The 15,262-nt window shown below is 44.4% G+C and overlaps 3 protein-coding genes across 3 annotated transcripts; 2 read left to right on the top strand and 1 right to left on the bottom strand.

Moving 5' to 3' along the window:
• Positions 1–386: 386 nt before the first annotated feature.
• Positions 387–3,317, top strand: CCR75_009153 (uncharacterized protein; the record flags this gene model as incomplete). Its single annotated transcript, XM_067967198.1, is given in 10 exon segments — positions 387–436; positions 485–629; positions 696–798; positions 921–1,024; positions 1,040–1,275; positions 1,342–1,810; positions 1,868–2,108; positions 2,192–2,361; positions 2,438–2,695; positions 2,751–3,317. 10 exon segments carry the CDS (start codon positions 387–389, stop codon positions 3,315–3,317), a joined length of 2,343 nt encoding a protein of 780 aa, XP_067817770.1.
• Positions 3,318–3,585: 268 nt separating this feature from the next.
• CCR75_009152 (uncharacterized protein) lies at positions 3,586–4,716 on the bottom strand (the record flags this gene model as incomplete). Its single annotated transcript, XM_067967197.1, has 1 exon — positions 3,586–4,716. One exon carries the CDS (start codon positions 4,714–4,716, stop codon positions 3,586–3,588), a length of 1,131 nt encoding a protein of 376 aa, XP_067817769.1.
• Positions 4,717–4,887: 171 nt separating this feature from the next.
• Positions 4,888–6,307, top strand: CCR75_009151 (uncharacterized protein; the record flags this gene model as incomplete). Its single annotated transcript, XM_067967196.1, is given in 6 exon segments — positions 4,888–4,992; positions 5,067–5,481; positions 5,550–5,666; positions 5,681–5,800; positions 5,864–6,051; positions 6,077–6,307. 6 exon segments carry the CDS (start codon positions 4,888–4,890, stop codon positions 6,197–6,199), a joined length of 1,068 nt encoding a protein of 355 aa, XP_067817771.1. The 3' UTR covers positions 6,200–6,307.
• Positions 6,308–15,262: the final 8,955 nt, after the last annotated feature.

Below are 15,262 nucleotides of genomic sequence, written 5' to 3'. Positions count from 1 at the left end.
TCAGTAGGGGGCAACGCCCTACTGATCCAGCAACCTCAAGAGAATTTGCAAATCTAGACACACAATCATTATGTGTCTCTGCACCTTGAAATTACAAGTGATAATGATTTGTCACTTGGAGCCCTAGTGGACTGTGGAGCGTCGAATAACTTTATTTGTCGCCAGTCGCTAGAGGGTCGTAGGCTCAAATATGTTGAGCGCGACATACCTAGCAAATGTGCATTAATAAAATATTAAAGGCGGTGGTAGACATACGTTGAGAGGTGGTGTCTTTACTCTCTCTTGTTGGCCGAAAATAAAATTGTATCGCAACACTCATTGGTCAGCCGAAAAGGGAAGAACTGAAAAGTTGCCGGACCCAAAAGTTTTCTGTCAAAGCTGCCGCCATGGAGGAAGAGAGCGGCCTTGACCAGCTCTTCTCCGATGAACTGGAGCCGTAAGTGCTAATGAAATCCGTGCCTTCTTTTAAATTTTGAGTTGATAGGCTAATCATGCGCGTTGTGCGATATAATGTAAGCATTTGCGACCTTCCGCCGTGTGATATCGACCACCTCGATGAGATTCTACTCTGTCTGACGTCGTCATACCCAAATATACGGTCCATGGTACAATTAAAACTTGCGGACAAGGTAGGAAAGAGGGTAATGGCCAATGAAGATAATGGAGACTTTACTAAATGTATTGTTGACGCTTAGGATGGCGCGTACATCGTCAGGCTGCTAGATTTGTTCGACGTCAGTGAGCTGGACGCTGATAAGTCAATTTTACACAAGCTATTCAAAGTTTTCTATGCCATGCGTAAGTGCTGCACATGACCGCGTCCCTTATTCCACAGTCAATGCTAACGTTTGCATGCGCAATCATCTAATCGCCAGTGGAACTGTGCAATCGCAGGTTAATCGAAATTTTATTGAATGAAGCCAATTTTATCTCGGTTGTTGGCGTGTTTGGCTATAACCCTGGATTGATTCGCGAGATGGATTTTCGAACAGTGTTAGAAGGAGATGGAGGCTTTCGCGAGGTAGTGCATAGCTGCTAGCGGTTGGAGTCGCGCGAGCTGACGCTGTTGCTTGTGTATTGGCAGGTGATCCCAATTACGGATCAGAATGTTGTAGAGCGAGTCCACATGAACTTTCGCATACAGGTGATTAAGGACAACGTGTTATCGCGCTTGCTGCCTGACGGATGTGTGCTTTTATTGGAGTACATGATGAATGAAAACAATTTTCACATTCTTTCGTTCATTTCCGAAACAGAAATTTATTGGAAGGCCATGTACGCACATTCTTGCTTTGGATTCCGTGTCATGTGTACTAATGCCAATTCAAACTTATGATGTAGCAAAAAGCTTGTGTCCAACGAAGCGAAACGATTAGAGGGTTTAGGACTGCTCAAAGCGATTATAAATATGGTGCGAGTGACAAAGCCCTTGGACAGACCGCAGAGCCGTGACGCATTCGCCGTTCAACCCCTTTTCAGCGCTTTGGTTGACAATCTTTTTGGGGACGGTGAGCTTTATGCAGCGTTTGCTGCTGTTTTGGGCTTATCTGACTCAAATTCGGGAGAAGCTGCGATAGTGATGGACATTTTGACCGTGTTGGTTGTCTATCAGAGCCCAGAAAAATTACGCTCTTACCTTGCCACTGAAGGTAAATGCATACCTGCACCAGCATCGGATAAAGACCGAATCACGTGGACCGTTGAATCGTCTCTCTTTACCGCGCTTCTGGTGGTATTTGAGCGAGATGAAACTCTGCGAATACAAGTGGTCAATTTGCTGCGAGAAATATTTAGCGTACCACTTGGGCAGGTATTGCGCCAATTACAAGTTTTTTTTTATATCTAATGCATTTGTAAACTATTGCAGGACGACAAATTCTTAAGCGTGCTGTACCCTAACTATATGCACTGGCTGCTTCAACCATTAAAAACCCACGCATTTATCCGCGATGCGTCCGCTATGTTCAATTTGCAAGATAGCATTATGGAACTGCTTACATTTTGCACCGAAAACCACGGTTATCGTGTCAAGTATTTGTTTGGAAGGCAACCAGTCGCGACTTACGCTGCAAAAATGTTGCGCTCCCACAACAAGCTATTCGTTATTCGTAAGTAACTGGGAATCATATTACTTTCATGCTGCCTCAATAATTGCTAATCTGACACGTACTTCGTTCGTTCTCTCTATCAGACGGGGTCAAGTTTATTCGTGCATGCGCAGTACGAGCTGAGGCTTTCTTTTCAAGGTTTCTGATTCAGAATGACCTGTTTACACCAATGCTAGCGAATCTAGAAATCGGAAAACCTAACAATGGGGCTCTCTGCTCGGCAATTTTTGAAGTCTTGTCATTAATTGAAAAGGTGAGAGAATCGCGGATTGCTCTATAGTATCTGATTAGCTTAATGTTTACGAAGCTTTTGCTATTCTGCGATGTAGACAAATCTGACGTCGCTGATTGAACATGTGTTTACAAAATTTTATGAGATTTATAAGGAAGAGTGCTCACTAGTATTTGAGGCCATACGGGCGCGTTACGATGGGAAATCTGGACTTGAAGACGCAGCCATGACTCGTGCTCCTAAACCTCAATTAGTTCGGTCCAGCAGCTTCGATGCCGAAGAGGAACTTTATTTTGAAAGCGACTCAGATGTCGCTGAATCGTCACCTGGTTTTGCGAAGAATTGCTTGTCAGAGGTAGGAGCCGACTTGAACTGATACAGCATTTAATTTTTTATGAATGTATGCTTAGGAAGAAGTTTCTTGCCAAAACCGCCCGCGGTCAGTTAAATTGGTTGATTACGATGACGACGAGCTAGCAGTTGGAGAGAAATTAGACATTCCAATTGATTTAGTTGCTATGAAAGCAACACGATATACTGAAAATGAAGAAGAGCGAGAATTTAAGCTTCCAGTGCGCGCTAAGGTAGATGAAGCAGATACTAATTTATTTTTGGGAGGCAGCAGTCTGATATCCCAAAAAAAAGCTCAGCACTCCAATAAGCCAGCTCAATTGCCACAGTTCAAGAATGTATTTCAGAAAATATCGTGGAAGCATACCTCACCCAATTCGAGCAGTAACGATGGAAAAATGGATACTTATCATGAAACAAAAGCTAGCAATGACGCAAAGAGCAATGATCAAGATGAAAGCAGTAGTGGTTGTGCTGGAATCGACGGTGCAGCAGAAATTGATGGCGAGAGCTTGGAATCAGCAGCATTACTTGCTGCTAAACGCGAGATAGATTCAGAGGACGCAGCATATTCAGAATCTTTACTGAAAAAAGCAAAGACGTTTACTCCTATCAGCTCTAGTTAGCAAACAATGCTAATATAGAAATTTGTTCGAGTATCCAGCAGCAACACCAAGACAATTTTAAACGCAGCATGGAATCTTACTGTGCTGAATTGCATTGCACAGCTGCATTCTGCATTGTTAGACTCCAATTGATAAAGCATTAGATATGGCAATTTTTAAGGGATAAGCTTTTGCGTGGGCGCTTGTTGAAAGTATTGGCGCAATACGTGGCGAGTGTGATGCAACATGTATTGGTGCGGCAATCGCTCTTAAAGTGATATGAGTGATCTTACTGACGAGAAAGAGGTTCGTTCGCGTCGATAGGAGAAGCGATGGTATTTGTATGATTCTTACTGCTGCTTGTCGAAGTAGCCGTGTGTCGAATTAATTCGCGTTCTAGCTCCAGTTGTTCCCTAACAGCTTGGATGCTTAAAAGTGTGATTTCCTTTGCCAGCTTCTCGCGATGTAGGCGGCTCATTTCCATACTATCCATACTTGCGTCCATTTCTTGACCATTCAATTTACCAGCAGTTGTTGTTCTTTTCAGCTGTACGAGCAGCATTTCTGCATGACATTTCACCAGCATCTCCAGCACTTGAGCGTCATATGTATCACGTCGCGGCAAGCTTCTGAGACGCTGAATTTCGTCTTGAATGTGCTTTAAAAGGACACTTAGTCCGCCTAACGAGTCTTTGATATCGTTCCTAGCTTTAGTATTGGCGCGCGGAAGGTTGAGATTAACGACTAGCGACGTAGAAGTTGGTGCAGAAGATGGTTGAGTACTTGTTTTCGACGGAGCATGGCTAGCGGAAGGCTTCAGCTTCAATGTAGACTGCCCCCGCAGCGATAGCTGCGATTGATCTTGGTGAGAAGTTGAAGTATTTGAGAACATTAAAGGAGACGTGGATGAATCTACTGGGCAGCCAGCTGACGACGGAGTATCTGATATAATGCAAATTTTGTCCGATGGCGTTGCTGTGATTGCTTTGTCAACTCGGCAAGCTTCGGTTGAGAATGTGACACTGGCGCTTAGCGCATCTTGGAAAGCATGATTTTCAGTCTGCACTTGCTTAAAACCTTGAACTGATCTCGGCATCGGCAGCGGCTCATATGCTGACACTTCCATATTTTCAACAGCACAAAGAAGTGCAGCACTCGAGTCTGTTAGATCCTCTAAAAGGTGATCACGTCTCTCTCCAGCACTCTTACCCTGAGACGCACTGACTGATGGCACATCCAATGAAACCGTTTTATGTTTTTTCTTTCTGGGTTCGATGCCGTTGAATTTCCTTAGAACACGATAAATATAGTTGGTGCTGCATCCCGTTAGCTCGGCAATGTCCTTGGCCGCCATTCCGTCAGCGCGCAGCTGCACGATCTTTCTACGTGTTTCGTCCGAAATCCAAGCACCTTTAGCCATTTTCTACTTGAATTTTGCTCAAATATTCAGCGCGTACAGCGTGGCAAAAAAAGAAATGGACGCTAAGATTGTTGCGATCTCAAAGCTCCCGCGCGATTTCAGTTGAAGTTGCCTTTTGCGATTTTAAAATGTCTTCAAGCCTTGAAGTGGACCACACATAACAATTCCACAATGTTGCGCAATTCTGGCAAAAAAGCTGTAAAAATGATCGACATTGGAGCGAACCTGACGGACCCGGTTTTCAAAGGTCTCTATCACGGCAAACAGAAGCATCAGGTGAATCGCGTGCAAGTTTGACAGCTTTCCTTACAAGTGTACACTTATTAATCAGCACATTTATCGTAATTTAGTCGGATCTGACTGGTGTTTTAGTGCGCGCCAAGACATTCGGTGTTGAAAAAATCATCATTACTGGGGGAAATCTTAGTGAAAGCCGAAAGGCATTGCAGCTATCGTTAGAAAATAAGGGTAAAAAGTTGCCAGGCCTATTTTCAACAGTGGGCGTCCACCCAACGCGTTGCAGCGAGTTCGAATCGGACGGAAAAGATCCTGATGAATATTTTGCAGAACTACTGGCTGTGTGTAAACAAGGCAAAGAGTGGGGAAGGGTCGTGGCCATAGGAGAGTGCGGTTTGGATTACGATAGGCTTGAGTTTTGTGATAAGGCAACGCAACTCAAGTACTTTGAAAAGCAATTTCAATTGGCGGAAGTGACACAGCTGCCAATGTTTCTTCATAACAGAAACTCAAAAGAGGATTTTTGCGGTTTGTGCCCAATGAAATGATTCCAAATAAGTACCACGATCTTGTAATAATCACGCAAATTCTCGTAGAGATTATTAGAAAAAATCGGACGAGATTTCCGGATGGCGTCGTGCACTCTTTCTCGGGTGATAAGGAAGAAATGCTTAAGCTGGTGGAGCTTCGTCTGTACATTGGTCAGCTGCTAAGTTTTTGTATAAAGTTATGCGATTGCATGGCTCATACGGCTTGTACGCAGGCGTCAATGGCTGCTCATTAAAGACTGCTGAAAATTTGAAGTGTGTCAAGGCTATTCCACTCGAAAGACTGATGATTGAAACTGGTAGGCTATGTAACTTGATGATTGGAAGTTAATTTTCAGCAAATAATAGCACACTCTCATAAGATGCACCATGGTGTGATATACGTGCAACTCATGCTGGCCATCGCTATGTGAAAACGGTATGGCAAAGCAAAAAGGCGGATAAGCTCGATCCGAACTGTCTTGTTAAGGGGCGCAATGAACCATGCACTCTCATGTACGTCAAGACCTGCATAGTGTCTAAAAGAGCAGCTAATTTGAGTTATTTTCTCGTATGTTTTGCAACTTTTAATGTAGCCAAGTGCTCGAGGTCATCAGCTCAGTACGGTGCGAATCTCAAAGCGACATTGTCGCGCAAACTGTGGCAAACACGAAAAAGGTATTTTTCAGCTGCAGATAAATTCATCTATCGGAAAATGACCATTATATTGGTCTAACAATGGCTCCAAATTCCAAAAAGTATATCTATGATACGGCTAAAAATGTTACGAGTAATGCGCAAAATAAACAAATTAATGCTCCTACATACCTCCTAGCCACCTTGGACGCTCGTATAATCAACGATGTTGCCTTATGCGCATGAATGTTATTAATTGAGTTCCCATAGTTATTAGAACACGTGTTTTCTGCACAGCATGCCCAAGTTCGTTTTCATTTTATCGAAACCAATAATTGAGCAAATTAAACAAAAAGTTCAAAACCCGTGTTACAAACCCAATTTCGACTCTGAGTGCTGAAGTTTCGGCTACTAAGCCCCACACTGTCGCTGTAAGACCTTATTCAGACGGATTGCTTAGCTGATCAAGCTAAATCGTATCGTGGCGAATAAATAGCGAATTGTTTTAACTTCTAAGCAGATTTTCAACCATTTTTTTCAGGTGTCGTTGGCGCTCGAGAAGTAGCTGCAAATTACGAGCAAAGCGTAACGTTTGTAACAAAGCGATAAGCCATCATGCGCACGGTCATCGATGCCATGGGGAGCCTGCAAGACAAAGGACAAGCATGAGCAGACCAGCAATTTTGTGTAGGAGATTGAGAATAAATTCCCTAACTTAACTCAGCATTAACGCCAGGCCGCTCACTTTGGTTCAGAAAGCTAAAGACTTGGTGTGGCGATACCGAAGGGGTCCGTTGTAGCGGAGCTACCTCGCTCCTAAAGTCAGAGGAAGACTTTCAGACTCAGAGAGTCACTTAGTTCTATTGAACTAATGGGTTTAACAACCCAGGGAGTCGTACAAGCTACTAAAGCTGAGAATTTCTTGTTCAAGAGATTCAGGGGTTCGTAGAACCAAGTGGTAACTAGTGACCAAGAGGATATACCTTAGAAAAGCTTCTATCTCTTACAGATCAATGCTCAAGCCTTATAAAGGCACTTGACGCTTTGTGATCAAAAGGATAACTGAACCTTGTTTGATAGCTAGTTTAATAGCTTCGGCCAATAATATATTAATTACAATAAATGATAGGCAGCAAAGTCTCTTTAGTTAATTATTTAAATCTAAAAAACCTTACTCTAGCCAATTAAAAAAAAATAGATTTTGGCCGCCAGATTTATATCTGGCGGCGACCACATTTATTACCCATAATAAATAGTATTCAAGTAACTAACTATTTTAAAATTAGATAAAAGGGTAGTTTACCCATAAGGTAAATGTACCACAACAACGGTTCTCTAACCGATGTTTTCTTCCATTACAGCCTCCTTTATCAGACTGTTGACACTGAGTGACAACATTCGCTTCATTTCCTCGTTGAGGTTGGAACCTAAACAGCTAACCGTTCGGTTGTGTTTTACATTCCTTTGTCTCATGACAATCAAGCGTGAATCAGAGACTCTTAGCACCTTTCTCGAGGGAATGGTGGACTTTGAAAGTCACTCTCCATCAGAGGAGGAGGAGAAAGAGCGTCGTTCTCTCACGTCTTCTTCTCCGGATGAACGTCGGCGGGCCTTGAATCCGTTCCCAGAACGTGGTGCCGCTGATGTCTTAACTGCATTGAGCAGGACATGGGACCCTGAGTCCAATATCATTACGAATCTGCTCGATGAATTGCAAGAGCGGATATTCCTCATAGAGGAAAGAGCTCATCCTCGGGCTGCTGAGATAGCGAAAGCTAAAGCTCATAGTGAATATAGATTCACTCCGCTCAGTGCGGACGATCGTCTCAAAGAGATAGCGGGTCACAGCTTGGGCACCTGGATCTCCGGTGACTCGGCGAGGGCGCCGGAAGAGATCGCTGCCCGCGACGCTCTTCATGAGCAATACCTTACGCCAAAGGTATTGACGCAAAGCCAGTATCTGACGCGTTTACGTGATCAAGCCCGTGGGGCTTCGGTGACCTCCATGAGGAAAATTCCGATCGTTTTGTTTCCAAACGAAACAATGAGTGAAAACGAAGTCTCATTTGAGAACTGGGTCCACCGGGCCCGCCGACTTCGTAATATTTGGAATGTCAGAGAGTCTGCGGATTGAGGTGATGTTCGTTTGGAACGGAAGCTTCGCTTCGATTTCGCAAAGCTTAAGGCCAACGGCCAGTTACGTTCGGCATTTATGCCACAAGACGAAGAAAGGCCTTGCCCATATTTCAGTGCTTCGGTTGACCGTACAACCATGTATCGAAGCCGCACTGAGGCTATAGATCCACCCAAGCCCACGTTTAGTTGTGGAAAGCGTCGTTTGACGCGAGTTGACCCTGAGCCTGGCGTTTGATAACGTCAACGGCGTACGGGCAATCTTGCCGAAGAGGTACCTCGAACTCTCAAGAGTTTTCATGAGAGAGGCACCCTAGCCACTTCACCAGATACCGGTATTGACCCTTACGACGACGTCGCTTTAAAGTTTCTCCACATTAAACTGAAGGTTCCCCTGCGCATCAAGCAGCGTGAGAGGGGGCCGAAATTTCGGCGGAAGCATTTGATGCTCTACGGCACGAGATGCAACTTCTTCCTGAGGTCCTTGCTCGGGTTGAAGCTCTTTTGAGGCGGTTCGGGACCGTCTTTCAACGCTGGAGCGTCAGCAGTCTCGTTTAGAGGGCCAGCTAGACATCCTGATGAGGATGCAGCAATCTGCGGCACGACCGTCTGTCTCGGCGCAAGCTCCTTTAAGTCCACGTGGGAAGGGTCTTGATATGGCCTAAGTAAGCCAAAGTAGAACACTGGGTGTGTACGCCGTTTGCTAGGAAGGTTTAGCGTATAAGCTAGGCCCTTCTTGGCCACGACCGTAAATGGTCCAATAAAGCGCGGGCGCAATTATATCGTGAAGACCGCAATACCAAATTAGTAGCTAGATATTTAGCGTTTAAGAGAACTTGGTCTCCGACCACATAGGATTAATACAGCTTCTGCCTTTGGCATCTGCTTGTTCTTTTTGTTTGTCTTGGCTATCAGCCATCGTATCCTTTACATGTTAGGAGACACTAAATCGCGTCCCGAGAAACTCGCTTACTTGTTTCCGAACGGTAACAGGGCTGATATCGGCAAGCCTATCGGCTAAATCCCCGCCTCCACGAAGCTCCGAACCACGCAGTGGTATCGTTAATGGAACGCGTGGGTGGGTGAGACCGTTGACATAGAACGGAGTACAGCCTGTAGAGGCATGTACAGCGCTATTAAACGCAAACTCCACCACTGGGAGCATTGAGCTCCAGCGCTTTGGTGTCTAAGCACACACGCTTCTTAAAAAGGTCTTCAATGGCGCGATTGACACGTTCAGTTTGACCATCGGTCTGCTGATGGTCGGCAGTGGACATATCCAATCTGGTGCCGAGCACTCGGAAAAATTGATTTACAGAATTTACCCGTGAAACGGGGGTCTCGATCCGAGACAATTGCCATTGGCAAACCATGTTGTCGAAACACGCGATCAATAAACAGCCTAGCTGTACCTCACCATCAATGGAATCCGGCACGGCCGCTAAGTGAGCCATTTTGCTAAATCGGTCAACACAGACCACTATGCCGGAGTTACCGGCTGAATCTTTTGGTACACCGAAAACAAAATCCATTTTAAATGATCTTCCGGCAACCTATGGAGACGGGAAGGCTTGCCAGTGGCGCAGTAGCATGCGCCGAGGGTTTAACCCGTTGGCAAGTTAGCATATGCGAACATATGTGCTGACCCATTTATAAAGTTTGGGCCACCAATAACTCTGGCTTATAAAGCCGTAGGTCTTTTCTCTACCGAGATGACCACCATGGACAGTATCGTGTGCCTTATAAAGGATTCGGTACTTCAAAGTCTTATCATGAGGAACAACGACACGCGGAGTGTGTGCAATAAAGCAAAATTTTAATCTTATTTTTTAATAAATATTTTTTAAAAAATAAAAATAAACAAATCAATGCTGATTTAACTTCAAATTTTTTATTCACCAATTCTTTAAAGTCCGATGACAATAGGTGCATTATCTTCCTTACAACAAAAAGGTTGTTATCGATAGAAAATCGATGTAGCCTTGCACGCAAACGTGCCGGCAAATTAATACCCGAATCACAGTTCTTTAAGGCTCGTAGCAGAGCTACACACTGTTCATCCTTGGCGTAAGCCGAACGGATTAATTCAGGAATAGGCGACAGGATAGTCGTTAAATGAGAAACCTCATAATCCGGCCTGCGTGATAATGCATCGGCCAAAGCATTCTGCTTGTCGGGTTTATACTTCACCTCGAAGTTGTATTCCGCGAAGAAGGATAGCCATCGGGCCATTCCTGTGAGAGATGGGGCGACTTAGTCGCCGTGCGTGATGACGCGTGATCTGTATATATCACAAGCGGCTTAGAGCCGAGCAGATGAACTCTGAACTTGACGAGAGCATACTTCACAGCAAGTAACTCTTTGTCATGAACTGGGTAGTTCTTTTTCGCAGCTTTAAAATGTCTAGACTCGAACGCAATAACACGTTCATGCCCATCAACATCTGTTTGTAGCAGAGCACTGCCAATGGCAAAATCTGATGCTTCACAGACGACACTGAAAGGCCAATTTGGATTTGGCAGTGCCAGAACCGGGGCATGGATAAGAATATCCTTAACTGCTCGAAAAGCATTATGTTTGGTGCTAGTCCAGCACCATTCTGTATCTTTTAAGGAGATTAGATAATGGCCTAGCCATATCAGCGTAATTTTCGCTATCTTTCTATAAATAATTTGTGAGACCCAACCACTTACGCAAATCCTTTTGGTTTTTATAAACTGGCAAATCTACTATGGCTTACATCTTAGCGGGATCCGCTCTAAGGCCTCGCTTCTCATTGAAGCACCCTAAGAAAGGAATTTCTTCTGCGCCAAAAATGCATTTAGATGCATTGCCATACAATTTATTTGTGCGCAAACACCCGAGCACTGCTCGCAAATGGTATAAATAATTTTTCATATCCGACCGACCCTGCTCCGCACGAGTATAGACAAAAATATCATCAAAATAAGTCTATGCATAACCTCGATGAGGGCGGAGAAGTTGCGTCACTAGACGACTAAATGTTGCCGGGGCGTTGGGAGCCCTTGTGTCATAACCAATTACTCTCATCGCATACCACTTGGGGTGCTTACCGCTGTAAGCGGAATATCGCTAGCTCGCATTAGTAACCATCGACTAAGTCCAATGTGCTGTACATTGTACATCCCACCATATTGTTCTGAAGAACATCCTTTCTAGGAATGGGGGTTTGTGCTCGTACAGTGGCTGCATTAAGCTTATTATAAGCATGTACAATGCGCCATTTACCATTTGGCTTTTGACACAAGATGCGGTATCGAATGAGGAGATTTGCTCTCTCGTACCATTCCAGCCTCGTGCTTAGCACGGTAGAAATAGTAAATGACGTCACACTGCTCCCTTAATAAAGGCCATTGTCTTGTGACACAATATTTGGTTCCCGGAACTAAGTCAATTTCATGACGAACACCTATATCCGGAGGTAAAACAGATGGTGGGTTATTACATACCACATCTTGGAATTCCTTAATAAAGGAATAAAAGGGATCCGTAGGATCTTTAAGGATCGAGGACCCACTTCGCGCACTAAGTGCAGCTTTTGTGTCATCCAGGACAGCTTCGTCGAGAAGTGATGATGAGTTTAACTCAACCATAGGTCGAATGACCACAATTTCAGATAAGTCACCAGCTTTTAAGGCTCGACTGCACTCATCAATAGACATTTCGTCTAGCTCTAAAAGAGCATGTAACGAGGATTGCCGCAAGGCTAACTTCCCCCTCATATAAAAGCGTTGGTACTTGCTCACTCGTATCACTTTGTGAGGGTATCCACGCTTCGTGTCCACCCTGTCTTGGAGTGGAAACAAGACGCCTCTTAGAGGCCGGGACATTCACGTCCCCGGATTTTCCAGCCTGTATGGGTTCTATACAAGACATGGTGTCTAATTTAATTTCCGACAAGGAGTTACTTAACTCAACCTCCTTATCTAGCGAACGTTTGCGTCTCGCTTCGCGCGCATTAAAAAGGTTTGACCCAAAATGCCCTGGCGAACCGCCAATAGTGTCACTATTGACACTCAGTATTGTGCTACCTCGGCCGACCACACTCGGTGGACTTAGACGTGCCACTCCACGTATCTCAGGGATATTGCACCCTTGAGGTCCTGGCAAACTGCCAACAGTGTCGCTACTGACACTCAGTATGATGCCACATCGGCCGACCATACTCGTTGGAGTTAGACGTGCCACTCAACGTATCTCAGAGATATTGCACCCTTGATGATTTGGCCTTAGGCCAACAATGCTTTCAGCATTCAGTGAATGTGTCACTCGACGGAGTATACGTGCCGTTCCACTTACTTCTGCTGAGTCGGGCTCAGAATAAATGTTTTTAACATTAGAGTTTATTAACTCAGACATGCCAATGTCTAAAAGACTGACAGACTCATTCAATGATCCGCGCCAATAGCGCTTTTGTTGCCTAGTATAGGTGGGTTCATGATTCTCCAAAACTTTGCTAGGAACATTGCGCGTGGCGCCTAAGGTCTTAGACCTCTAATCGATCCATGGCTCATGGTGTTCTAACCAGGCCATACCAAGGATAAGATCATATCTCGAATCCAAATCAAGGACGAGACAGCGTTCCATACTGTCAAAGTCCAGAAACTTTAAATCTAAGTTCAAAGGAATTTTGGGAACAGTGACACGAATCCCAGTCGCTAAGCGAACAGTGATTATTAAATCACATTCATGTGCTTTAAGCGTATCAACGTATTGTTGACTTCCTTTAAGGGAAAGGCGTCAAGCATAATTGCAAGACGCTCCTAAGTCAATTAAAACTGACCACGGCTTATCAAAGCCCTTTACAGTCGTTTGAGCGACTAGCAAGCCAGACGTGTAACTCTCGCCCTGTGCCATTAAGCACCGAGCTAATTGGGGCTAGGTTCTGTTTATTCTCACCTCCTAGATATTCAACAGAGCCTAGGACTTCCCCGGTAGGGCGCCCCGCACCTAGTGGGTATTAACGTTTTCCCGCACCGTACCAGATCTCTGGTATAGGTCAAAGTTGGAGCTCTTCCGAGCTTTACGCGATGGCAGGCCGGACGTAAATATTTCGTGCTTCCGCACATAAACATCTACGGATGTTCTTATGCTGTTCCACAGCTTAAAAAGCCTATTCTCTTTCCTCAACGAGGCTTAGATCCATGGGTTACGGTCTATTAGACGGAACCCATGTGCTCGAAGAGCTTGTTCGGTAAACAGGCGTGCTAACGCGAGCAGACTTAAAGTCAGACTCGGCGCGTTGCGCTATGGCAACTGCCCTTTCGAACGTAGCCGGATGAGATCGAAACAATTCTGTCCGGGCAACGCCCTCATTGAGACCCCCCATAAAAATGGTCACTACAATTACTTCTTGCACCGGGTCTTGATGCATAGATGCAATGAGAGTTCTCAACTCCTGGACAAAGTCCCTAGGGTTCTTTTACCCTGTCGTGTCGCTAGGAGCCGTGCTCGCATGCGAAAAGCCTAATCAGGCGGTGCCAACATGCTGGCCATTTGCTGTTTCAGCGAATCCCATGAGGGAAAGCGTCGTTTATGGACGTGCTGCACGATAGTGCCCGTTCCGTGGCTCTACCTCCAAGTTTGGAAATGGTCATAGCCACCTTTTGCCGTTCTGTTAAGAACAAGGCGTAGTCATTGGACATTTCCATCTGCTTAATCCAAAAAAGGAGATTTTCTCCCTCTTTCCCCGCAAATGTTTTCACATTTACAGTTAAAAGGCGAGCCCTCAGCTCTGAGTGAGGTACAGAGATGTACTGGGTTGGCATGGATGCCGCTAAAGGGTCCTGTACCTGACCGATCAGGGAGGCTTCGTACCGCATGAAGGCTTCAAGGCTTGCATGCAGGACCTCTGGTCCTTGAGAAATAATAAATTCCACGTGCTCAAGCCCGAATAAGGTTTTGAGCTTGTCATAAGCGGCGCGTTGGGCTTCTGACAGTTCTGGAACCTCTTCCATTTTCGTGAGAAATTAGTCTTGTAAAGACTCAGGCGTAGATTGACTACGGGTGCTACCAGGTGTAGCGGAGCTACCTCGCTCCTAAAGTCAGAGGAAGACTTTCAGACTCTGAGAGTCACTTAGTTCTATTGAACTAATGGGTTTAACAACTCAGGGAGTCGTACAAGCTATCAAAGCTGAAGGAATCCTAGTTCAAGGTATTCAGGGTTTTGTAGAACCAAGTGGCAACTAGTGCCCAAGAGGATATACCTTGGAAAGGCTTCTATCTATTACAGATCAATGCGCAAGCCTAAAGGGGAACTGAACTTTATTTAATTGTTTAAATCTAAAAACCTTACCCTAGCTAATTAAAATAGATTTTGGCCGCCTGATTTATATCTGGCGGCGACCAAATTTATTACCCACAACTAATGGGACTTAAGTAACTAACTATTTCTTTAAAATTTGATAAAAGGGTATTTTACCCATAAAGTAAATGTACCACAACAACGGTTCTCCAACCGATGTGTGCCCCATTACAATTAGTCTGCGGGATGAATAGATATAATGGCCTATACCTATTTATGGATAAGATTTCTGAACATTACTATACAAAGTAATATCCTTTAAATATTATCTACCTTTTAGATAATATATTAATCAACAATCTTTAAGTGTTAATTTCATGTGACGATACACCCCGTTACAATGATTCTTTAGCTACTTGCAGCTGCGGAATTACGGATTCGACAAAGCAGAAACTTATTTGGCAGCACGATGCACCATTCTTTGCGGCTTCAGCTGAAGATGAAGATGACACTTGAGCTTGGAAATTGTGATGACAAAGCAGACAAGATCCCAAAAGTCTGAATCTTTGTAGAAGGATTTAGTCATAAAAAAGAATTTAGTCTTGTAAAAGGATTAAGTCTTTTTGGAATGCTGTCTCCTTGCTCATCACAATTTCCAAGCTTAAGTGTCATGTGATGCAACATCTCTATCCTTATAGAAGCATTTAATCTTATTGAAGGATCTAGTCTTACTAAAGGATTTAGTCTT

The sequence above is a fragment of the Bremia lactucae genome, linkage group LG11 (genome assembly GCF_004359215.1).
Source record: "Bremia lactucae strain SF5 linkage group LG11, whole genome shotgun sequence".
NCBI classification, from domain to species: Eukaryota; Oomycota; class Peronosporomycetes; order Peronosporales; family Peronosporaceae; genus Bremia; species Bremia lactucae.
The sequence above is the reverse complement of the archived record's forward strand: the minus strand, read 5'-3'. Positions and strand labels throughout refer to the sequence as shown.